The sequence below is a fragment of the Sturnus vulgaris genome, chromosome Z (assembly GCF_052056855.1).
Source record: "Sturnus vulgaris isolate bStuVul1 chromosome Z, bStuVul1.hap1, whole genome shotgun sequence".
Classification (NCBI taxonomy): Eukaryota; Metazoa; Chordata; class Aves; order Passeriformes; family Sturnidae; genus Sturnus; species Sturnus vulgaris.
The window spans coordinates 71,012,803-71,038,554 of record NC_142283.1 but is presented as its reverse complement, the minus strand read 5'-3'; the positions used below and the strand labels follow the sequence as shown (position 1 = coordinate 71,038,554).

The 25,752-nt window shown below is 41.2% G+C and overlaps 1 protein-coding gene across 2 annotated transcripts in view; it reads left to right on the top strand.

The window, feature by feature from the left end:
* Nucleotides 1-18,228, top strand: part of RAI14 (retinoic acid induced 14) — an 87,559-nt gene extending 69,331 nt beyond the window's left edge. The window contains exons 6-18 of one of the 2 annotated variants that reach the window (XM_014875527.2): nt 3,271-3,328; nt 3,527-3,597; nt 4,970-5,076; nt 7,318-7,496; nt 8,177-8,205; nt 9,148-9,234; nt 9,872-9,958; nt 10,651-10,711; nt 11,015-11,133; nt 11,637-13,148; nt 13,882-14,031; nt 15,899-15,964; nt 16,221-18,228. In XM_014875527.2, the coding sequence (XP_014731013.2) occupies nt 3,271-3,328; nt 3,527-3,597; nt 4,970-5,076; nt 7,318-7,496; nt 8,177-8,205; nt 9,148-9,234; nt 9,872-9,958; nt 10,651-10,711; nt 11,015-11,133; nt 11,637-13,148; nt 13,882-14,031; nt 15,899-15,964; nt 16,221-16,298 (2,604 nt within the window). In that variant the 3' untranslated portion in view covers nt 16,299-18,228. The remainder of the gene's footprint in view (nt 1-3,270; nt 3,329-3,526; nt 3,598-4,969; nt 5,077-7,317; nt 7,497-8,176; nt 8,206-9,147; nt 9,235-9,871; nt 9,959-10,650; nt 10,712-11,014; nt 11,134-11,636; nt 13,149-13,881; nt 14,032-15,898; nt 15,965-16,220) is intronic. The other variant, XM_014875530.2, reaches the window with a different exon arrangement.
* The last annotated feature ends 7,524 nt before the right edge of the window (nt 18,229-25,752 follow it).

Genomic DNA, 25,752 nt, shown 5'->3' with positions numbered 1-25,752 from the left:
TTCCCTCAGTGGCCTGCAAATATAGTTTACCATGTCCAGCTGCTCTGACATAGCTTGGTTTGGTTTCAAGTAGGTTGTAGCTTCAGTTTTAACTTCCTGTGTTTTGTCTGTGTGGTTGGATGACTTGGAATTAGGTAGATTAAGAGTTACAGGGGAAAAGGTTTTTCACTTCTATGGAGATTCTGATAATGTTCCACTGGAATGCTTTCTGGGGATTCTGTGTTTCACCATTGAAATGTTTTCAAGTTTAAAGTCAAAGGGGACAAAAACAAAGTAGTTTAGATCCAAAAATAATACAGAAATAATCGAATCTTCAATGAAATGAGGTAAAGGACATTGAGGGGCTAGAAAGGTTGTTGAAAAAATGGGGAGACAATGTAAGAAAAACAAAAGGGAAGAAGCAGAAGAGTTGCGTTGTCCATCTCAGTTCCATTTCAGAAATACAGGTAAGTTTTCATGGTGGTGATCAGAGAAACAGAACAGGTTTTTCTACGTTTGGAGTTATCAGCAAGTCTCAGATAAATAATGAATACAGACTGAGAATACAGACGAAATAATGATTAACAACTGCGCTTGAGCGCGGTAGTGCAGAGAGAGAATGGATCCTATATCCCAACCTCCAGATTGTTTTTGCCTGAGTGCCTCAGGGCTCCGCAGCTGTCTGTGGCTGACCTCTGTCAGTGTCTCTGTCAGCACAGGGTCCAGTTTCACTGACTCCCACCTCCACGGCCCGTGCAGGCTGTGTGCAGGCGGGAGGGCTGATAACTCAGCCGGTCCCTTTGCCACGATGCAGTCGCCATCCGGCCGTCGCTGCTGGCATCGCAGGCAGCAGCAGCGAGCTCTGAGCTGACCGTGCTCAACACCGAGGATCTGCTGCCCTTCTGCTTGCCTGCTGCACCCGCACACTGCTTTCGTTGATGTTTTTCTGGTTTTATTTCAATATGCAGATTTATAAACACGTTCCTAAGTGCAAAGCTGTTGGTAATATTCTCCAGTAATTCACCCTCTTAGGATTATCTTTCTGTGGACCAAAGTGTGTGCAAGGAATGTTTAGCTGTTATTGAACTAAAACAGGCTGAATAATTATTTCACACAGGCAGAATCATGACGTTTTTGTTACAGAATGTAATGGTCTACGCGATCCTGTTTTCCTAGATAATCATAGGCGTGTTGGAGACAGTGCTGCATGTAAAAGTCAAAAGTTATATGTTTGTTTTCTAGAAATGCATTATTTTAGGGTCTTGTCCCCTCTTGTCCAACGAAAAGCATTGAGACTTGTGAAGGGTTTAGAGAACCAGTCCTGCGAGGAGCAGCTGAGGGAGCTGGTGGTGTTTGGAGAAAAGGAGGCTTTGGGTAGACCATATCACAATGAGAAAGAGGAAAGTATGCACCCAAGGAGATTAGAAATATTAGAAATATTTCTTCACCTGGAGGGATTTAAGAGATGTGTAGGTGTGAGACATGTTTTAGTGATGAACTTGGCTGTCCTGGGTCAATAGTTGGATTTTATGATCATGATGCTTATTTCCAACCCAAATGAACCTAAGTTTCTATGATATTCTCTTTGTTGTAACTAGAACGAAAATCTTCTGTACCAAAATAAGCCTTGATAAGGATTTGAATTATTTTTTGTTACTATTTATTGCTTTGAACACTAGATTGATCAGTAGCATCTGATAATTGTAATACAACAAGATATAACTGGATTGTGGGTGCTTATTTTTTAAAAATGCTAATGAACCTGTATGGTATTCGACTGTGGGCCCATGGGAACCTCATGGACTTTAACAAGGCCAAGTGCTGATGCTGCACCTGGGTCAGCCCAGAGAGCCAAACGTGTCCTGGGCTGCATCCAGAGCCCCGTGGGCAGCAGGGCAGGGAGGGGATTCTGCCCCTCTGCTCTGCTCTGCTGAGACCCACCTGGAGCACTGCATCCAGAGCTGGGGTCCCTGCACAGGAGGGACAGGGACCTGCTGGAGTGAGCCCAGAGCAGGGCCATGAAGGTGATCAAAGTGATGCCCTGAGGCTACCTAGAACAGAGGCTAGACAGTGTGAAAGGAATAAAGTAAGCATTTATTAAAAGGCCTTCAAAGGATACACCTTGGGCAGTACAAGAGCCTGACCTTGGCTGTACCCAAGTTGGACAATGGGTCAAGTTTTCACACTTTTATAAGTTTTGGTCCATTTACATATTGGGGTTAATTGTCCAATTACAGCAGGTTATGAAGTCCCATCCTCCCAGATTGCTCTCCTCAATTCAGTGTTTATACTTTTTTGGGCCTGAAGCTGCAATGGTATCCTTGGTTCTCAGCCTGGAAAAGGATTGTTTTGTCTAACTAAACTGTGAAGAGAACTTGCTAACAGTTTATATGAAGGTCAGAGTTATATACTAATGCAGTACAGAATCTGGATAATGAAAGCTAAAACTTAAGGCATCAAGCGAGATGGAGCAGCTCTGTGAGGAAAGGCTGAGACTGTGGTGTTCAGCCTGGAGAAGAGAAGGCTCCCGGGAGAACATAGAGCTGCTTTTCAGTATCTAAAGGGTTCTCACAGGAAAACCAGGGAGGGAGTTTTTAAGTGGATATGTGATGGGACAGGTAGCCATGGCTTCAAACTGAAGGAGGGTAGGTTTAGATTTAGTTTTGGGGAGAAATTCTGTACTGAGGGTGAGGGTGGTGAGGCACTGGCAGAGGTTGCCCAGAGAAGCTGTGGATGCCCTGTGCTGGCAGTGTTCCAAACCACACTGGATGAGGCTCTGAGCAACCTGCTCTAGTGGAACGTGTCCCTGCCCATGGCAGGGAGTTGGAACAAGATGATCTTTAAGGTTTCTTCTAATCCAAACCATGCCGTGGTTCTATGAAATAATGCAGGACAAATTTCCTTAGGACATGGTTGTTTTAGCTTTTGTTCTAATGTTAAAAAGAAAAAAAATCTGAGGCAAAGGAGAGATTTTATTTACTTATTTATTTATTACTTTATTATTTATTTGTTTATTTAGATTTTTATTTACCGACTTAAATTATTCTGAAAATATAATATTTTTTAGAGACAGTTCTCTTAACCATGAGGATTTCCTATGGCTTCAGTATAAGTTGATATGAAGAGAAATACCAGATTGGTAGAGAGAGAAGCTGTACCTTCCTTCAGTATTCTTCTCTGAAGCAAATCCTTTTCAAAGATGTTAAGCACTCTGTCTGTATAAAACTTATGTTTTATTTTCTTTGTATTTCTCTAATTGCTTTTTTTCCTTTTCCTTATTGAATTGTGCAGAGTAAATGCCCAATCGACAGCACTGACAATTCGGGGAAAACAGCTTTACATTATGCAGGTAACTTCTTTGATGAAAGTTTGTACTATTTTGTTGTACTTGATATTCCTAGCTCATCAGCCTAGAATTTGTTTTTTCTACTCTACTATAATGCTGCAGTATTGCAAGTGGAAATGTGGGACACAAATTTTGAAATTGGGGTTTAATGGACTTTCACGATTGTCTTGTTTTTTTAAATTTAATTTTATTTTCTTTTAGCTGCATGTGGGTGTCTTCAGGCAGTTCAACTCCTGTGTGAGCACAAATGTCCCATTAACATCAAAGATTTGGTATGTACCTCTTCTCCTGTTGCATATTGCAGATAGTTCAGAGCTTTGATCACCCTCATTGCATGCCCTTTACACGCTCCATCTTGGGTGCAGTAGTTCAGAACAATGCTGTGCTTATGCCTTCTGGGATTTCTCTGCTGGAGGAAGTTCCTTTTGCAGCTTGTCATTGAAGAGGTGTGAAAGCACTTCACAGTCTGATAGCGTAGTGGCAGGGTTTGCTGATTTTTGGTGCGTTGCCACAGGTAGCCAGAATCAATTCTTGCACGTTCAAAACATAATTAAAAGTGTTTCCGTTGTCCCCAGGAGGCTTAGGAAAAGGCCCATTGTGTGGCCAGGGGCTTCGAAATGCTCACAATGCCCAATCAGAGTGTGATAAGCCTGTGGGGAAAAGATGTACCTGACATATTCCAAAGGCTCAGAGACAAATTCAGTGAAATGTCTACAGCCAGCCAGGTCTGGTTTTGGGAATGATGCAACTCCCTGATAAAAAACCTAATGACAAGAGAAAGGGATCTGGCCACGTAGGAAGTGATAAAAACACTCAGACTTGTTTGGTTTTGGCTTTGGTCTATATCTGGTCTTTTTAGCAAAACAAATATGTCACAGATATCTGAGCTAAGATTTCAGCAGATGCATTTTAAAGGCATGAAAGGTTTGTTAAGTCTTAAGGCAGTAGGAGTATCTTAAAAATGTCCTTAGCTGCATCATGGCCAGCTGTAGGAGAGACCAGCCTTAGAGGTGCATGACAAAATGATAAGCAATAGTCAGAATTTGGATAGTGGACCTAACTGGGAAATTCCAGTTAGCTACTAGTAAAAAAAATAACCTCACCCTGAAGGTGATCAAACACTGGAACTAGTACCTAGAGCTGTGTCTTTACATTTGGAAATACTTAAAACATGACTGGACAAGTCTCTGAGCAATGTGCTGAAACTTGAAATTTGCCTAGCTTTGGATTGAGAAAAAAAAGTGGGAGAACCCCCAGATACCTCTGAAGGTGTCTTCCAACTGTGTTATTCTATGACTTTATGCAATGTTGTATTTTTGCCTAGTACTTAGTTAAAATTACCATATTTGTTGTGGAGCTACAGAAAGATATTTTGTAATTTCAAAATAATTGTGTTTTAGCATTGAGCAAACAGCAAAGGGAGTACAAAAGCAAAAAGCATTTTTACTCCCTGTGTTTTGTATCATCCTCAGCAGACAAGAAAGGAATTATAGCACACTCAGCTGTGTTTATGGTGCACAGGAAAAATGTACTAATAGCATCTCATTTTTTCCTATGTAAAGGTAAAATTTATAGCTGACTTTAAATCTCAGTGTGTTTCTGTCAGTGGAATATTGTTCAAAGTTTCTTTATATGCATTTCTAGGATGGGAACATACCGTTGCTGCTTGCAGTACAAAATGGTCATACAGAAGTCTGCAAATACCTTCTGGATCATGGAGCAGACATCAACACCAGGGATAAAAATGGAAGGTATAGCAGGTTAACGTGTTGATTCTTCACCAAATCTGGCTGTTAAATGACGATTTCTTCTCAAATCCTTCCCAAAATAGTTGATGTTAGGTGAAATAACGCTTTCTGTACTAGACAGCATATCCTGATTGCTGAGAACACTTACAGAACTCTGACTGAAGTGAAAGATGAAGCAGAAACTATTTGACTATAAAACTAATCTGCCTGTAATATTTCCCTTGGGCTATCAGAGCAGTATAGCCCATTTTTAGATGATTCCTGTGTGAATATGATTGATAGCACTTACCCACACATCACTTTCTAAGTGTCCCAGTTTGAAATGCTGCTCTCTTCTTGAAATGAGTTAATACCTCCAACTTAAATCCTTAAAACTGCTACTTGTGAGCAAAATCTGTGGAGGATTGCTTTTTTTGCCATAATGCAGCCACAGAAGCAAGAAAAAAAATACAGTAAATCTCTGTGGTGGAGATGGTCTTGTTTTAGAAGGGGCCTATTAGAGATTTTTCTGCATTAAGAGATAGTGCATGCATCAGAAAACTTTTTAAAAAGCAGTATCCTTGTTCTGATGATACTGACAAAGATCAAGACTCTTAGAAACTTAAGGACTGTTTTATAAACAGCTTGTTAAACTGTGGAGGTAAAAGTGAGATACTGAGAAGACTTGGCACTTACACGTCATAGCAGTTTTGATTATTCTGTGTGATACAATGCTGGTTCTGTTTTGTGGTGGCACCTGTGAATATAACAGTGGACCCTAACTTGTTTTTTATCAGTCCAAAGTTCATTAGAGAGCTTTTTGTTCCCAGTTGTCTGAAGAAAACCCCTTTGTTTGCTGTCGGTTTTCCTGGTCTCATTGGTGCTTTGAACCTGAGGTGCTGCACACCCTGGGGCCTCTGCCTTCCCCTCACTCTCCTAGTGTTTAATCAGCAGACAGTGTTAGGACTTTCTGCTTTAATTGGATGAAGGAGTTTCTGTCATAGATAGGACTCCCATTTTTGTATTTTTTTTAAGATAGTACTTTGTGTAACAAAACATTGTAACGTGGAATACGCTGGTTTACTTCTTACTTTAATTGTGGTGAGGGAAGTGACCACTGCTGCATCTCATGTTCACAGAAGTACTTAAGATTTTACTGAAATAGGAGAAACCTCATTGGGAGAAAAGAAGGATAACCTTCAAAAATGGCATCTCCAGATTCCTATCACGTCCAGACTAAGTGAATTATTTTGGTAATCTAAAGCCATGCCTGTGACTCTGGAGGTGTTATCCGAGTTATCACTCACCACTACTTTTAGCACAGCACTGCAACAGCGTCACTTTTCCAAGTGACTCACCCATTACAGGGAGTATGTTTAATTCATTAGTGAAACTGTTGTCTTAATAGTTAGCAAATATTATCACTGTAGTAACCTTTCAGCATCATATCTGCGCTGAGGAATGTGTTTGGCAGTAAACTTGGCCAACCTATTAGGCATGTTTTCATGCTGAGAAAGGAGAACTTCCAGCCTGAGCTGGAAGGCAGTATTAGAGCATGCTTGAAAGGTGATGTTTTCTGTGTGTTTGCAATTATTCTGTACATCTCTTATGGCCCTTTCAAATAATTGAGAAAAGCAGATACAACCTGTTAGGAGAAGACTCCTTCTGTGTGCTATGCTTACTTTAAGAGCTGTCTCTGTGCAGTTGCCATGTGTTGCAAAGAGAATTGTTTGTGCTCTCATGAATTTCCTTTTTTCTTTTTTTTTTAGGCTCACAGTAGCACAGGGTTTGAGGTTAAACTCATCCTTTGGACTCATTGAAGATCTAGATTTTTTGTCTTTTTGATTGAAATCTGTTTGTCTGTTTTATCTTGAGCACAACGTGTGAAGGAGAGCAGGAATGAAATAAAGGTTTTCATGTTGTACCACCACTGTAATCAGAGTGTAGCAGTGAGGTTTGTTAGTCTGACTTTATCCTTCAGCCATTTCGATCTATGACTCTCCTCTCAGCCTCAGGAAGCCATTTTTAGAAATGTTTCCAGACCTGTATTTGCAGCTGGAGTGTATGAGGAAGAGCTGGCAAGGGTTTGTTTGTAAGGAAAAACAGCAGTTACATTTATGTACCAATAAATATGTTGATGGAATCTTGGACTTTATTGCACAATAGAAGTCACACGGTTTTTTTCCCCCCGTGAAAAAATGAGCTACTAAAGAGAATGCCCTTGACACTTGCTGTTTGTGTTTTGTTTTGTTTTCTTTTATTCAGAACTGCTTTGATGATGGCTTGTGAAGCTAGCAGCCTTAACATGGTGGAAGCTTTCCTGAGGAGAGGTGCAGATGTCAGTTTGGTAGATGTCTTTGGACAGAATGCCCTGCATTACGCCAAGCTCTCTGAGAATACAGGGATCCAGAATCTCTTGTCATCAAAGATATCACAGGATGTGGGTATGTGAGAGAGGCTGACCTGCACTTTGTCACTTCTTGAACAGGCTACATGTATGTTCAGCACTGAACAAATCTACTTCAAAGTGTAGCCTGAAGTGTTGCAAAAGCCATTTTCAATATTATCTGGCTGAGACTTCCAAAAAACTCTATGCCATAGATGGTAATATTGAGCATGGGATGAAGCCCTGAGCAAGCCAAAAAGAGGTGTTTTGGAGAAAGACAAGTTGATGTAGCACCATTGTGAAATTTTGCATACAATTTGGAATGGGTTCCTCTTGTATATATAGATAGATATATATATATCTTTTATATATATTTATATATATACTTAGTTCCTTCTCCTTGGAGAAGGAACTAAAGCAGGCAGAGCATTTTATGGTCAAACTACAATGGATTTCTGAAGTAGGAAGCTTAATGCATAAGAAGGGAGCGAGACTGTAATAGAACAAGAATTGTCATGTTTCTTCAGATGTTTTCTCAAAATGAAACCAAACAGTAGCAGAGAAAGGATGTGATTGAAATGGAATTTGCAAATTGTATTTCTCAAGTTTCAGACAGGAATTAAAAAAACAGACCATTTATCTGTGGTATGGGAAGTAGAGCAGAGAGGTGGGTTAAGAATAGCAAATTATTTTCCCTTTAGTAACTTTTCTGTATTCCACTTATTTTCTGCTCCACAGAAGCAAAGTCTCCAACAAAAGCGAAGCAGGTATTTGTCCTTTTGTTTTTGAAAATACTCTGACTCTCTAGACTTGTAACATAACAAAAAAAAGTAACAGAAGCACTAGTAAATATCACTGTGAGATGGGTTGCCATGACTACTATGTAATGTAAAAGGTTTCTCTTGCTTAGTTAAGAAATGTGTTTCAGGAACGTTACTTTTAGACTTAGCTTCTCTGTGTAACAGCAGCCAGCACCCTTGGTGACGGGAGGAAAGGAGGGCGGGTGTGTATGTGCATGTGTGCTGGGATGAGTCCTGCTTTCCTCATGTTTAGTGCAGGAGCTTGGCTTTTGGACACTCTATCTCTTTAAACGGCAGAAAAGAGGATCTAGAAAAATCCTCTCTAAAACATAAAATTGCAGTTGTCCCTGGTTGCTGGAGACCCCTCCCTGTGAGAAATGACAGATTTAGGTGATTAAATTAGTTTGTTACATTTTTAATTTAGTGTCATATCTTGGAGTTCAAGTAGACCCTGTAGACCTGCTGGTGGCTGGGAAGTAGACAAGGGTGCAATGCATTGGTTCATTCTTCTCTGAGTGCAGAGATGGGTTTTTTGGATGGCTCAGGCAGAAGGTGGTGGAGAGGAAAGATGGTAGCTATTAAGAATGGCATGACTGGGCTGTGTGTGAATGGAAGTGTTTCAAGGTCACTGGTGCTAAACCTATTGTCAGCTTCTGCTTTTTCACTAAATCTTGTTTGTTTTCACTGAAGCATGGTTTACAAGGGAGCAGATTCTTATTGTCAGGCATGTTTAATATCTTTGTGTTAGTAGAGATGTTGTCTTTACATAGGGGGGAGAAGGCACTGCATGAGCTGCTAAAGTTGATATTAATGTGGGATTAATTTTTTTTATATATATATAAAACAACTTGCTCAGACTTTACTAACCAAACTAACAAACCTACCTTTTCTGGCTGGTGAAACTTTCAGCATGATCAAGGCTCTAAATTAAGTTCAGAAAGAAGTGGAACTCCAAAAAAACGCAAAGCCCCACCTCCTCCTATCAGTCCTATTCAGGTAAAGCAAAGACCAATTTTGAGATGCTTTTAGGGGATATAAAGCATTTTGAACATTATTAGAATTATGAACATTATTAGATTAACTAAACAAAATTGCTTAAAATACAGCATGGTCTAAGATATTACTGTACAAATTTTACTGTACAATTGCTTCTTCCAACTAAAGTTGAAGTTTTCCTTTTTGCTGATTTCGATAAGTAAATAGTAAATTCTTTATATTTTGGTTATACATATCGATACATATTATTATGAGCATATATGCATATCAAAATAAAATACTTAACTGCATTTTGTTGCTCTGTAAGTCTATATAATAGGTTTAATCTTAAACCAGAATGTAACCTGTGTAATAGCTACACTCCTTATGTAATACTGATTCAGAAGGGCACTAAGCTAAATAACTAGGTCTGTTCTCTGAAAGTTATCTAGAATTGTGACTTATGTTAGTGCAGATGAAAGTACTCTTTAATGCATGTGTATGCATTATATATATATATGTGTGTGTGTGTATACAGATTATAAATATATAGATATACACACATATACAGATATATATATATATATGGGTACATATTAGAGAGGTAGCTGTGTATGAACATATGTATACATAGCTATATATATAAAATTTTTTACAGGTTAATGATTTGTCCTCTCCATACTCATCGACTTCAACTGCCATGACTGGAAAAGGGCAGGCTTTCTTTGCTGATCAAGTGTGCAAGGTATCACTGTTCCATTCTTATGAGCTTGGGGAAGGAAAGTACAAGAGATGTTTTGCTTGATGTTCTGTTTTGATGACTGCAGAGTCTCCTGTGACTTAATTAGCTGAATTCTAGGAACAAAAATGAATCCAAATCTATTTCAGTGCAATTAATAAAACAAGTGTAAAGATTACTTAAATGTGTAACAAATATGTACATATACACAGTCATAGGTGAGTTAGTGTTTAGGAGTACAGTTATGAAAGTATCAATGTTCCAAGATTTCAATTTCTAATACCAGCAAAGTGCATGGAATTGAGCAGTGCAAAAAGAGACCATTTTACCAAAAGGTGTCAGTGAAAGGGTTGAGTATGTTCTATCTGATCTTTACCTTGTGTTGCTGAAGACTTTTATAAATACATGTCTGTATATTGCTATTACTTATCACAGGGTTTGCAGTCTTCCAAGCTATTTACAAGATAGTTGCCTGTATGTCATTAGTATTTAATGGGAATTGGGCAATGGAACTTGAATGTCTTTAACACACTTAGAAATACTGGATACGTGATACAATTAAACAAGACCTCAGAAATCAAAGACATCCACTTGGACAGTCTTTATCCAGCAGAATCTATGCTGTTTGTAGTTCTTTTTGATGAACTGTCCAGCTTTACATCTGCTTTCCATGAAAATGTTTTCTTTTGATGTCTTAGCAGGAAGAATTCAGCTCCTTGCACAGGGATAATAAAGAAAGACTGAGTGACAGCACAACAGGTATACAATTAATCCTTATCTCATTAGGTGTTGCATGAAATCCTGAAAACCTCTGTACCTTTCCACTTAAACATGAGACACTAACTATTGATAATGATGTTTTGTAATTCCACAAGCAGCTCCCCACCAAAACATCCTGCTTCTATTGCATTAACACATTCTTGGGGAGTTTGTAGGAACAGTTATAATGCTCACTGCATTTAGTTGTCATGGGAACAAACTGTTTAATTTGAAATGTTGGAATAACTAACTCACTAGTATTTCAGCTTTTTGAAAGCTTTTGGATCTTTTTTTTCTCTAAAGGTGCTGATAGTTTATTGGATGTGAGTTCTGAAGCTGACCAACAAGATCTACTTCTGCTGATGCAAGCAAAAATTGCCTCTCTGACATTGCACAACAAGGAGCTGCAGGACAAATTACAGGTGGCATATTTTTGTGCTGTTCTGATGCTCTCTTAATCTGCTAGGCAGAACAAAGAGCTGCTTACTGCTTTAAGGAGTTGTACTGTGATGATCTTTTAACGAGCTTGTTGGTAAGATCATGAAAACACTCTGCCCCAAAGGATTAAATCAGTGTTTTGATCTTCTCACTTTTCCCATAAATTACTGAATAACTTGGTTTATTATGATATCTACATTCTAAAATATGTTGTTAATAGTTGTGCTAGCAGAATTTTAATTTACATAGCTTTGATTATTAGCTTATGGAGCTCAGTCCAGACTTTCAGAGGAGCTTGGCACTTACTGCCCTCTCTCACTGCAGATGACAAATGGGAGCAGCTGAGTTTTGAACTTTCTAGAACTTTTTTCCATGGCTCTTAAATCATCTGTCTCCATAGGATGTGGCAGTACTTCCTTGCTTACTCTATTCTAAAAATATGCAATAATGTTCTTGGGTTTTTTTGTGCAATTGTTTTTCTGAACAGGAAAGAACACCTAAAGAAGGAGATTCAACTGTAGAATCTTATTCAACCCAAACACCGTTTGAGCAAACAGCAGAGAGACAAAGTGAGTTCTTGGCACAGGAGCTGAAGCCTACATTAAATGCCATTCAAATCCAAGAAAAGTTGACAAGCCCAAGAGAAGTAAAAATGAAGTACCTCCAGGAAGACTTAAAGGATGTGCAGAGAAAATTAGAGAATTCTGAAACCAAAAGAAAGCATGTGGAAACTCAAGTCCACTCTAGAGTCCCAGAAGCAGATTACTTAAATAGCCCAGACATTTCAGAAAATGGTTCTGATAGTAATTTGAACTCCCAAGAAACTCAAAACAGGCATGAGGAAGCTGTGAAGGATGTTTTGAACATACAAAGGCAAAAGAAGCCAGGTCTTGTTTCCTCTGAAAGTGAAGAAACCAATTCTGATCTGGGTATGTTGAAGGTTACATATGGAGAAGTTGAAGCACTTAAACAAGAGTTGAAGAAAGCATTGGAAGAAAGCGAAAGACAAAAAGAAAAAGTGAGAGAGCTACAGAAAAAGTTTGAAGACAGAGAGCAGAATGTGGCAGGCAAATTGTCTGTGGAAGAATGTGAGGAAATGAAGAACTCATATTGTTCAGTTATTGATAACATTAATCAAGAGAAAGCATTGCTGATTGAGAGGTACAAGGAAGGGCAAGAGGAAATTAAAAGGCTACAAGACAAGCTGACAAATCAGATGCAGTTGGAATCTGGTGCTGAAGCTGGAGAAAGGAAAGATGTGATGCACAGAACGATAGATGAGCTCAACATGCAACTTAGTGAATTGTCTCAGTTGTACAAAGAAGCACAAACGGAGCTTGAAGACTATAGGAAGAAAAAAACCCTAGATGATATAGCTTCAGACTACATTCCTAGAGATGAACATGAGAAACTGATGGAGGTAACAAATTCTTTGAAATACAAAGCAGAAAATGAGTTATCAGAAATTAAATCCCAGTACACAAAAGTATTAGATGAAGCAGAAGAACTCAAGCAACTGTTAGACACTCAGAAACAAAACTCTTTGCCAATTACTGAACACCGTCAGGTAATCAATGCACTCAGAAATACCATAAAGGAGATGGAGGAAGAAATAAATGAGCTCAAACGACTGCTTAGCAACAAGGAAAGTGAATTAAGAAACTTGGAAAAGGCATTACTGGAAGAAAAAGCTGCAATTAATGAAGCCATGGTACCCAAGGCCACGTATGAAAAGCTCCAGTCCTCACTAGAGGGTGAAATTAGTGCTTTGTCATCCAAACTGAAGGATGTAATCCGAGAGAAGGAAAGTGTATCCTTAGATGCCATGAAACTGAGAAATGAAATTTTGCACTTGAAAGAAGCAAAAGAAGGTATGCATGGTCTGCTTGAAGCAAAGGAACGGGAGACGACTGATCTTCAGCACAAGTACCACCAAGTTCAAGAAGCTCTTACTGAAATGAAAAACTCATCAAAACTAGAAGAAGATAAAGACAAAAAGGTCAGTAACTCAGTACAGTGGAGGGGTAATGCGAGTTCAGAGTCCAAAGCTGGTGCACAAGTGACCTGACAATGTTGGTTCAAGTAATTTCTGAGTGCATTTGCCCCTCTGAAAATCCAGGTATCAAAGGCAAAGGAGTTTTCGGTGTGTTTGGCTTTGCATTTGGTTTCACTGCACTGTGGAGATAGACATGATCTTTCAATTTCCCTCTTTTAAGTTATGCTTAGTTTGGGTTCACGCTATTCAGGCAACAGAAGTCAAAGAAGTGAGATTTACAGCAGGAAGATATTCCAGAGGAGGCAAGAAAACGAAATATCAGGAAGGAGCAAAAATTCACTGTTGGGATATTACTACATCATCTCAACCATAGTATGATTTGACTAATTTTCACTACAAATTCCTTTATAAAAAGCTGTGCATTTTGGTAGCTGTGATAGCTGGCCTGTGTTTGGTTCAGCAGCAGAATTTGTAAGGGTGGTAAGTGCAGCCCTTCTTGTTAAATATTGCTGATGTTCAGAACAAGGGATGCAGTTTGAATAGACTGGACTAGGATGGGGAGTAGAGGAGCCTTGTAACCCTTTGCTTATGTGACATCTCTGTTTGTCCATAGAGTTTATTTACAATTTGGTTTTCCCCACTTCTTAAATTTAGGTCACAAATAACTCAAAGGTAAGACACATAGGAATATAGTATGCATAGCATCTTCTAATGAAAACCTGTTTTGCCTCCCTAGATCAATGAAATGTCCAAGGAAATTAGCAAATTAAAAGAAGCATTGAACAGCCTTTCTCAGCTCTCCTACTCAACCAGTGCCCCCAAAAGACAAAGCCAGCAGCTGGAGGTGTTACAGCAACAAGTGAAGCAGTTACAAAACCAACTGACTGTAAGTGTGATAATTTGTAAACCTAGCATTAGTCCCAGTTCTCCAAAGAATTATGTACTATTCTTCATTTTGCCTTATTTAAAATAGAGTACAGTCAGTGAGTACATGGAGAAGAATCTTCATCCAAAAAGACTGTCATTTCTGTTTCTCTGAAACATGTAGGAATTTGCAAGTCATGAATAGCACTTTAGAAAGAGCGTAACTAAAGAAAGCTGGTTTTCCACGTATTTTTCTCAGACCAGCTCAGAAGCAGATTTCTTGTAGTAAAATGCAGTGACCAAACCTGCTGCTCAGACCTTAATTTGTGGAAAAGTATGACCAGTGTGCAGAGGATTTTCAAGAACATTCATCAGATGAAGTTGATTTGGATTTTTAAGCATTTTGGAAGAAAGCGTGAGGTTTCAAGTCAAGCAAATGCATCTGTTTATGGGGAGCATAGTTTATTCTCTGAAATTCTGAATACATATTTTTTTTCTAATTTTGTTGTTTGTGTATGAAAGGTCCAGTCTTCTAAGCTGGGTTGAGTCATAATTGATATTTCCTGTAGTTTGCCTGTCCAAAGGAGCACTTTATTCACTGTTGAGGACGAAAAGAAAGTATTGTCCACTGGAGGCCTTTGTTGAGGGCTCTGGAGTGCCTCTGAAAGGAGAATTGCCAGACTGACATGCTAAGTGGTGTCTGTTTCCTACCTTTCACAGCAGAAAAAAATGAGGGCTTAGTATGCCAGAAAAATTCCCTTGCAGGCAGGAGAAATAGTAGGCAGAGCATCCTGTCAGTGTGGTGTGGAGGCCCAGACTTTCTTATTCCAGTCCTCCATGTCTGAAAGGACCCTTCATCTCCCTCTAATTAGGACAAGCACAGTAGTGCAAAGGTGTGCAACACTTTGGGAAAGCAGGTAGCATTTAAAACAAGACAGAAACACTCTTTCCTTCTGGTAGGTTAGCTTTCCTAACAGCTCCATGTATCTTTGGAAAGGTGGCTTCTGAGTTGTGGCAGTCTGTGATTATTGAAAGGCACTGGGTGGTTTTCGTTAGGTCAGGATCTTACAGGGCAGGACCCCTGTAAGCACCTTTCACCTGGGAAGGCATCAGCTCTGACAGAGGGGTTGATGCCTTTTTCGAGCTCACCTAAAAACAGAGGCCAGATGGAATTAAGGGAATAAAAGCAGATATATTTAATGAAGGGCCTTCAGGTATTTAAGGGCAGACAAAACTTCCCCAAAGGGATATACCCAAAATGGACAACCATCAGGAGTTTTTCAGACAATTATAAGTTTGGTCCATTTACATATCAGGGATTAATCCTCCAATTACAGCTTCAGGTGATGAAGCCATATACCCCCAGTTTGCTCCCCCCAATTCACTTTTGTTTATACTTTTTGGGGCCTGAGGCAGTAGGGTGTCCTTGAGTTGTAGGATTAGAGGTATTGTTTTGTCTGAATATAATAGGAGAACAGTAGCTAACAAGCTATGGGGTTTTAGAGTTATACCCCAAAGCAGTACAGGATTTGAAAAACAGAAAAGCTAAAATCCTAAGGTATCAGGGTCACTGCCTTCAGGGAAGAGCTGAGTTGCAGTTGAGAGTTAATTTGTCAGAGTTCCTCAATTCTGGTTGCTGATAAGCTTGGAAATAGAGTATGTGCTCATTCCACACCTTTGTAGCACAGCACTTCTTAAAACTTACTGGGGCAGGTAGAACTACAGCATTTTCCTGGACATGCTTCCAAGCAAATTTAGAGTGCCTGGTGACACAACACTGTCTGAGCTGGTTTTCAATGCATTACATAAGACTACGTAGAATCTAGTTGAGGAGTTTCCAGTTCCATTGTTCTGAATCCTCTGTGCCTATCTGCTTAACTGTTTTCTAGGAAACAAAGAAACAGCACCAGGAAATTGTCTCAGTTTACAGGATGCACCTTCTCTATGCTGTGCAGGTATGCTTGCATGTTACCAGTCACTCAGTGTTAGTATTTTAACTGAAGCTGTATCTTCTGCAGATCTAGTAAGAATTTTGCATGTTTTCACTAAGACATTGGTCTCATAAGGTCTGACAGTTCTAGAACAAATTTAAGACTGCTTCCACTTGGGAAATTGATCTAATTACTGTACCTGAAAAACAGTTTGTCAATATTCTTTAAGACTAGAGCTGCATGAATTCAATTATCTTTTTTTCTCTCTCCCTTTGTCTAGGGTCAAATGGATGAAGATGTCCAGAAAGTGCTTAAACAAATTTTGTCAATGTGTAAAAGCCAATCACAGAAAAAGTAAACAAAAAGCCAAGGAAAACTCCCTATTTTTATTAATCCTACTATGGTTGTTTTATCTAGATTTGCCTTAACATAAGATTTGAAATTGGCGATTTGCTGCTTTTGTGTTATTGTGCTGTTTGTGAGGGGGATATATTTGTCTGTCTGTACCATTTCCATGTGCAGTAGCTAAACACATGCCTGCTTTTCATACTCAAAATGCAAGTATGCTCTTCAGTCTTTTTACATAGGCCACTCCATGTCATGTTTACCCTGTGAGTACTTTTCCAGCTTCCTCCAACAGCAGCAGGTTAACCTGGAGGAAAGCACTGGTGTTGCCTGGGTAAAGGTGAAATTCTCTGTGAGGTCTTCTGTTCTGGTTATAAGCTGCATCTTTACTGGGTGTTTTTGATGCTGCAGCACTCAGATTGCTGACTGCATTTTGCCATATGCAGTCTTTGGCAGAGCAGAAGTTAACCTTGCAGCAGAGAGCAGGAGTAGATATTTATGCTAAGCCAGAACATCCAACAGCTACACTTCCTGGTGTAATATTATTTAAGATTAACACACTAAAGTGTAGCTGCCCCAATTCACCCAATGCACTGAGTACACGAAGCCCATACCATACTTCATAGTTTCCTTAACTACCTGGTAGTGGAATGAAACTATTTCAAAAGGTAAAAGCATTAGTTTATTGAAGTTATGTACAAACAGAACTGTCTCTATAAACAGCCCTTTATGATAGGTTTAGCTGTCTATGCAAGCGTTGGCCATGAAGCTCAGGAACAAAACCAGGTCATATACTTTTAGACAAGGGATTCTAGTGAACACAGGATGTTTACAGTGAATGTCAATGCCTCATACTTCCTAACCTCACTTTTGTAAAGATCTTCTCTTCGGTATATTTTTACTGGCCCTCTAATGAATTTTTTTGTAACTAAACCATTTTTTCTACATAATATTTGCATTAAGCTTATTAACAAATATTTTTAGGTAATTGTGTCTTAGAGAGTTTCTTTTTATACCCCCAAGTATTCAGTAATAGTGAAGCATAGTGAAGTGTTTTCTGTTTGTAAGAAATTTTTATGGAATAGACCTGTCTGTCAGTGTGGTCCAGAGCAGTGAAGTGTAAAATTCAGCCTGCTGTTCCAAAAAAATATAGAAATGATAGGTAGAGAACAGCAGGAGGTGTCAAAAAAAATCTGTATGTTGTTTCTAGAAGCTAGGGGCATCAATAAAGCCTTTATCAGCACTTCTACATTTAAAGTCAGATAAAAATGCCTGATGTGGAATAGAATGGAACTATGGAAAAATGATTTAAGCAGACACTGCACTTGAGGGTACAACCATTTTAACAAGCTTGCGGCTTCAATATGGTATTTTGTGTTTTTTATTCTATGGGGATATGTCTCTATTAATAGAGAAATCTTTCAGAGCTATATAATCTATGAAGTTTATATAAGTCATAATATGACAGGAGTCAGCAGTGCCTCAGGCTGACTGGACTCATAGTGCACTTATATCAGATAATTCCTAACTCTGGCAAAGCTAAAGGATTTTAAAAGCAAAAAGAAAACCACCACCTTTGCATCAGTTAGACTTTGATGTTACTTTTCTTGAGTGGTTTGACTAATGCCGTCTAATTTTGAACAGTATTTTATAGTTAGACAGCTTTGAAAATGCTCCAAAGAAATGTGAAAACAATTTTGCTGCATCACTTCAAAAAGAACAAAATTTTAAGCATGCTAATGCTGCAAGTATAAAACTTGATGAACCATTTTGTAGGTTGCCTGATGGATTTAGTCTTCTACTTTGGTTTGGTTTGTATATTTATTACAATTATCTTTGTGGAATATTGGAAATTATATACTACAACATAACAAGTTTCTTTATATGTAATTTACAAGAAGTTTCCTCATGCAGCAAATAAACTATTTCCAATTTTTTTTTCATTTTTGTCTTCATTTACTTTTTATATTGAGGGAAATCTCACTACACTGTTATAACATACTAGAGATGTGTTCTGTATCTCCTGTTTAAATGGATGCCACAAGAACTAGGTTTTCCTCCCTGAAATTGCATCTTCATTATTAACTGTCTCGATCTGTTGTGTGGAATAAATCCAGTCCAAACCCCACACAGTGAGTTTTGCAGATGATGCCTTCTATCTCATTGATAAGTTCATAACCATTTCTTACATAGGAATCCTGCTAGAGGTAACCCAGTTTTCTCATTTGCCACTGGATTTATTCAAGTTTATTTAAGTTTAAATTACCTTACAGTTGTAGCACAGATCAGTGATGTCCCACAGTTGTTCAGAAGTGGTTCTCTGACACTTAGCACTTCACACACAGAACTACAATGAGAAGGTATGTAAGTGTATATCCATATGGATATATGGATATGTTGGCTTTTTAACAGTCAGCCCCATTGTCTTTTATCATCTCCTCTCAGTTTTATTTGAGAAACTGTTCCATCAGTGATTGATGTGCTAGTATCTTCTTTCCTGAAGGAATTGCATCTATTGTGATCACGTCTTAGAGTTCTTTAGCCTCTTGTAGCAAATTTCTGTAAGCTGCCCAGCACTGGGTTTCCTTTGAAGACAGACAAGCTGACATGCAGAGTCTGCCTAACCTGCTGCTCTGAAACATCCACACCTGCTTCTGGCCTCCTGCATGGTCAGTCATAACAGCATGGGCAACATTTTTATAGCGAATTCCTTTCTGTCTCTCCACTAAACGTATGAGTACTGGGAATAAACTCCTCTTGCCAAACTCACTCACTGCAGTTTGCATACCACAGATGTAATTTAGTCAGAGAGCTTGAGCATAGTGTCTCTTCTCAGCCATCCTTTGTCCTGTTACAGTGACAAGGGATGGTAACAGGTTAGATGGAAGTTGGGAGGAGATAACATCCTAGATCTACATATTTTGCTTCTTTTTTTTTTACTTTTTTCCCTTTCTCTTGCTGTGTAAACTAAGGGTAAGTTCCTGTAAGCAGGTGTTGCCATCGTTATTTATCATCTGGCTCTCACAGGGCCCTTCTTTTGCCAACCCAAATCAACATGAGAAGTTGGTGGAGGGTGAAAACCCAGAAGATTTCATCAGCAAACGGAGGACAACTTTTTGCAGTGTGCCATGGGTCCCTTGCTGGATAGATGTTTTGGCTGCAGCAGACATAGTGGCACATAACCAACACCTGAGCACAGGGGTCATTATCCTCTGAGATGAGTCTGGGTTCCTGGGCACGTTGCATAGCAGACTTCCTGCTGGAGCCTCATGGGTGGAGGCACAGATAGAGAGCCAATCTTGCCCCGTACTGGCTGAGCAGGGGCCTCAGGGATGGTAGAATGGCCTGCTGATTGCATTCCCACCTCTCCTCAGGTCAGCTGCATGGTGATGATGAGCTGTGTGTCAGTATAAGACAGCAAAAGCCTAGGGAAGACCACGCTGCTCTGTGCTGCAGTGAACCACACACAGGGCTCCAGGATAAGCTGCCAAGAAACGGACAGTGGAGAAACTGGCAGGAAATCCCTTGGCAGATGCCATTTCACTATACGGAGCTGTTAAAGCCCACTTCATGTCCTGTGAGTTTGCCTGAGAGTAGCTGGCTGAGAAGAAATAGGTGGGTGGCATGTGATTTCAGTGCTAGGTGCTTCAGCGCTACATAAATTACTTCTGCAGTATGTAAATTGTATTTAGACCACAAATCTGCTCTCTGGAGGGGTCTGGCAGGGTGGGGGTACCTGCCTAGAGTGTGCAGAAGAGGGAAGGGTAAGCCAAGAGGCTGGGGTACCACATGGGAGAGCTGGCTCATGGCACTAGAGCAGGGGGTTCATGTCCTGCCCTTTGCCTGTCTGACCTTCCCCAGGGAGGCTTTGCTTGGGTCAGCCCCACCAAAGCATCCTGAGGCTTTCTTCACTCCAGTGCCAGCCCTCATCTGAGCAGGAGGCAGACACAGAAGGCAGAGGCAATCTGCTCTCAAATGTGGCAGAGACCCAATAGCTGCAGGGAAGAATGGCTGTCTCAGGTGGTGTGGTCAGGCCTCCCAGTGCAGGATCTCCCGTGATTTTGGCTGTCTGGGGGTCAAGGCCTCAGTCTGCTGCTCGGGACCCAGGCTGCAGAGCAGCTGTGCCAGCTGAGTAACTGTGGAAAAGCTCTGGGGGAGTTAGGTGTGGAGGTTTCAGAGTAGCATAGATGTCATGTACCACAGCACATGTTCCACAGGCACAGCTCTAACACAGCAAATTTTTCCAAGCAAATAAAAATTTGTGCAAGACTTTAGGACAGTTCAGTGACCCAAAATCATATATTAACTGTGGGTTTGGTCTGCTACAGAGGATACTAAAAGTACTGACTTTAATGTCAAAGCGCAGTATACAAGAGTTTTGACTATCTTGAAACCTTCATCTATAACACCACTTGGTTCTGCAGCAAGAGGTCGCTTTGCATGCTCGTGGGTGCTCACCAATTCTCAGCACAGCATTTCAAAGAAGTGAAATTTCAAATGCTTTTCTTCATCCCTGCTTCCTTCTCTGTTTGCATCCTTCACGATCCTTTTGAATATAAGTAACAGAGACACTGAGCACAGACTAGAACCATATTTTGTTTTGGTTTTATATCTGTGTTCCTCTCAGGGCAGTAACAAATTCATTCTCCTCAAGAGTCATTTCCTCAAAACCCCTGTCTTAGAATTGCAGTCGTAAATTGGAGCTGAATAAAAATCTATGATTTAGTAAGTGTATACTATTTTGAGGAAGCCTGAGTTAAAATTTTTGTAACTACAGAGCAGATCTACCAGCCAAGTCTGCTGCTGGTGAGAAAGTCTTGTGCTTTGCCCAACAACTGTTAGTTAGATTCCCCTGGCTTCAGTACTGTGTAACAAAATGTTTTCTAGGAGAAATGACAGCCTCTGTCACATCAGACACGCTGGTAGCATTCTGCATGGACTGTCACTAACCTACAGCTCCTCTGATGACCATATTTTGCCCTTGCACAAGCAGCAAAGGTTTGTGCTTTTAGCCTTGCTGATGCCAGTCCCCAGTCCCGTGGGTGGCTTCAGGAGAGTCTATTTTGTGGTACCACCCACAGTTTCTGAGGCATCTTATGGCAATGCATTTGTAGGTATTTACAAACCTTTGGCTGCCCTGACTAATTTTAATTGATGAGTTTAACACGGGTATTTATGCAATCCTCAGGCTTTCAGTCTATTATTTTAAAAGCCTGCTCACATGCTGATCTGTCCAGATTCACAGTGTTGGCCCTCTTTGTACATTTCCCAACAGCCTGAAATGCTCAGACAGTTGGTAATGGGGCCTCCTACCAGCAGCTGGAGATTGGAAGCAGGCACATCTCAGTGACATCATCTCCTGCAAGGAGCTCAGGGCTGGAGCCCGTCTGCCCCTGTCCCCGCGGGTGGCCGTCTGCTCCTGCCTGCCGGGCTGCTCACGGTGTGCTGGTGTTAACCCTGCCCGGGGGATGCTGCAGCTGGTACCCAGGAGATGGCATTGTCTGCAACAAAATTCCAGTGTGCCTGTACGGGAAGCTGTTGCTCCGCTGTAGTCACTTTTCCCTTCGGGATTAGCAGAAATGCTCCTTAGTGATGCTGGGCTTGGGCCCACAGCACTCCTCCTGCACTCCCTGCCGTAGAGCAGCAACAGTCCTCACCTGCTGCACATTCAGAAGTCCAAAATGTTTGGATGCCTTTGCTTCTCTGTAAACACTCTACTGCCCACCAGTAGTCATCCCCCAAAACGTCTGGTGCTGGATTAAACTGCATTTTCCAGACAAAAAGAAAAAACCTCAAAACATTCCTCAGAAAGAAACCTGGCATTCCTTCCTCTCGGAATCTCCCTCGCAGCTGGATAACTCTGGAGAGCGACAACTCAAAGCACAAAGTTCTGCACTGCCCCATTCCTAGAAGTAGGTTGTCTGGATTCTTGCTGTCCAAAGTGCAGCTCACAAAAAAGCAGTGCTGTGGTCAGCAATTGGTGGGGCCACAGCTGGGTGTGAGAACAGCTGGACAGATGTTCCAGACCCGGCGCACACGTACCTGCACAAATATTTCAGAGCCAGGTGCCTGCAGGAAGGTCCCGGTGGGGAGACTGGAGGTGCTGCCCGGTCCTGCTGCTCCTGCATTGTCCCCTGCACGTGTGTGGAGGGTCTGGGAGCGGCTGTGTCCCCAAGCCCTGCGCTGCCCGAGGGCGGCTATGTGGTTTTCAGAGTGTCTCTGGAATTCCTGTCCTTGCTGCCACATGAAGAATTCGTGTCACCGTCCGACCACCGGCGAGGGGCAGGCTGGCAGTGCTTCCTCCGCTGGTGCTTTGGCCGGTGGGTGTCTGGCGTGGTTCCCTTGCAAATATCCGCATAATTAAAACCGACCGGCATCACTCGGGCTGGGTAGCAGCATGGAAGGAAGAGGAGGGCGCACAGCTCCTGTGCCTCTCTGACAACTTTTCTGGGAGCCTTGGTGAGCTCCGGAAAGTGACTGCTCGCAGTCACAGCCTGGATGTACCCCAGCTCCTCCAGAACCTCTTCCGTGCCTCTAGTTTATTAGGAGAGTAAACGTGTTTGGCCAGCTTATTGTGTGCACCAGGCAACTAATTACACACACAAGAGAAACACTGATTATTTATTCCAGTTGCACAAACTTGGGTGCTCAGTGGTATTCCACAAATCAAGCCCACCAACTCTCAAAACATTTTTTTTTTTTTTATTTTAAATACATTCTGGTGTTAAGGAAACTCCACAGTGTGACCATTCTTGAGCCTCTGTGGCAGTCACATTCCCAGACTTTCACAGCCGAAACCGAAGCCCCTTCACAGCCCCCAGTGCCGTAGCTGATGCCCCAAACACTCCACTCACACTCAGACCAGGTTACCTTGCTGGTTGCACCCCAGGTTTTCCATGAAGCAGTCTCAGACGTCTCATTCCACAAAGCCATTTATTCACTTACACAGAAACAGCTCGTGCTGATGCCTCCGAGGAGGGACCCCCAAAAAGGAACCCCTGGGAATTTTACACTCTCGCTGTCTACCCAGGTGCAAGTGGAGCTCTTCCTCTCCAGTCGGCTCCTGCCATCCTCTTCGTGTCAGTTCACCTTACTGGCATCACCCCTCTTCATCTCTTTTGTTACCCAAAATGTCTGCAATTGCTCTGCTGTCCCCCAGTGTCCACTCACCCTGGCTGCTTTCCCTGTGCTTTGTACCCTTTGTAATCACAGGGCTGGCAGTTCACGGCCTCTTATCTCTCTCTGGGGTCCCACCCTCAGCTCAATCTGAATCTCGAATTCAAGCTTGCAAACACAACTGCCTGCACCAGATGTATTCCCCAACATAAGCAAACATAGGCATTAATCTTCATGGGCTAAAAGGGACATAGTTCTCTTATTAATTAGTATTCTATCTTCTATCGGTTATGATTCGGTTCTTATGCTAATTAGCCTGCACCCTCAGTCTTCATCTTCTTTTGACATGGTGGACCATGATTTAGTCTGTCATGATTTCTCCCTGCTGGAATTCTTTTTACCCAGTCGGAGTCAGTTTCACAGTTGCTGAGTTGGCTTTATTAGTTCCCTCCTTATCTTGGGAATTCTGCCATATGTCCTTGTGGCCTTAAAGTTCTGCATTCTTTTTGTCTACCTACTATCAATAGTACATCCTTCTTCCTGAGCTTTGTTAACCTCGCCCTAGGTGTGACATTCCCTGAAGGTTAGGTTAACAAGGCAATTCTGCCAACAAGTAATTTATCTTTCAAACACCTGGACATAACTTAGGGCTTGTTAGCTGCTATCTGTCTCATGGATTAAGTTTCTTTTCTGGTTGACTAGGGGTGCAAGTGCCTAATTGGGTGGAGTGGCTCCACTCCTCCCTTATGTTGCAAACCCATTACTGCACTGCACTGGCATTTACGGGGTAAAATCCAAACATATGTTCAGACAGATTTCTTATCTCAGACCTCCAGCTTTCTGCTGACTTGCTCTTTTTTGGTCAGCTCCATGGTCCCATCTGAACTGGAAGGAGTAGGAGGCTGCTCACTTTTCCATTGAGAGTTTTAATCCACACACAGACACAGGCCCCCACCCACTACCCCACCTCAAAACCTGATGCTGTTTAAAGTGAAGTGGGAGTGAAATTCCCATTGTCTCTGCTCAGATTTTCAATGGTATTAAAAAATGCGAAGATTTTCCTGGGCAGTGCAGCTCTTTCTAGACTCCCTTGGACACATTCCTCCAAAATACTCACACAGACTGACATTCACAGTCGTGGTGGACATTGAAGCCCACTTCTCACTTCTGTGGGAGTCTACTACTCTATTAAGTCAGAGCTGTGTGGGGCACCTGATGCATCTCCCTCCAATACTCTGCCTGGAAGAGCCCTTGCAATGAGCAGTAGCAATGCTAATGCACTGCCCTGTTGTCCTTAGAAGGCTAAGGGCAGAAGCAGGGTAGAAGAGGCTGAACCCATCTGTTACCTCTTCCATTTATACCTAAGCAGTCCTGGCCCCCTCAAAGAGCGATTCACATAAAAATGGTTTTTGTCTCAACAAGAAGGCATCAAGTGACATTTTAGAAATTATTCTGGTATTTGTTCAGTTTAATGTTACTGTTCTTGAATGTTAATGTTCAGCAAAAGCACTGCTTAGTGCTACTACACACAGGTTCTATATATTTATTTTATATTTATTTTGGTAAGACCCACCTGCTGGATTCTTCAAGCTGTTACAAAATGAGGTTAAAAACTGACACCTACAGGAAACAGCATATGGCTTACTTCATCTCTTCCAGCTGCTCCACTAACCTCACTACACTCATTTAGTCAAGTATACAAGAGTACTATTTCCTTGTAAATCCATGTGTAAATCAATAATAAACAACTAAACTAAATAAAAACTAAACAACTGATTCTTTCCCACCACTAACGTTGAAACAGAAGTATAGAACTGAATTCTCCCTGGGGAATTCTATGTTTTACAGATCCAAATCTTTGTACAAAGCCAAGGAGACACAAAAATTGAACACTTTGGGAGGCAGGAGATAACAGTAGTACCACCACTGTTGGTGCTTTGTTGCATAAAGATCGTCAGACCAGGAGCCAAAGGCATTATTTTGACTTCTGGAATCTTCAAACACTGGTAGGGACCCAAGGCCTACTGGCAGTAGTTTTCTGGTAGAATCAAAGAAGGGCCTTCTTGAAGACCTGAGGTCAGTTCCTACTCTGAAAATCACAAATCAAAATAATTGTAGGGAAAATCACTTGCCAGTTTTGTGGCCTCTGGATGTGGGATGCCCCCAGCCCCCAGTGCTGCCCATCAGAGCTGCCAGGCAGCACCCACCACAGCTGAACCCAGGTGGAAGGCACTGCTCACAGCTCCCACCCCACAAGCTGGTTTACTTCACATGACAAGTAATTCTGAGTACTTGAATGCACCATTTCAAAATAAAGCAGGGGGGCAAAATCTGAGTTATTACAAGCCTCC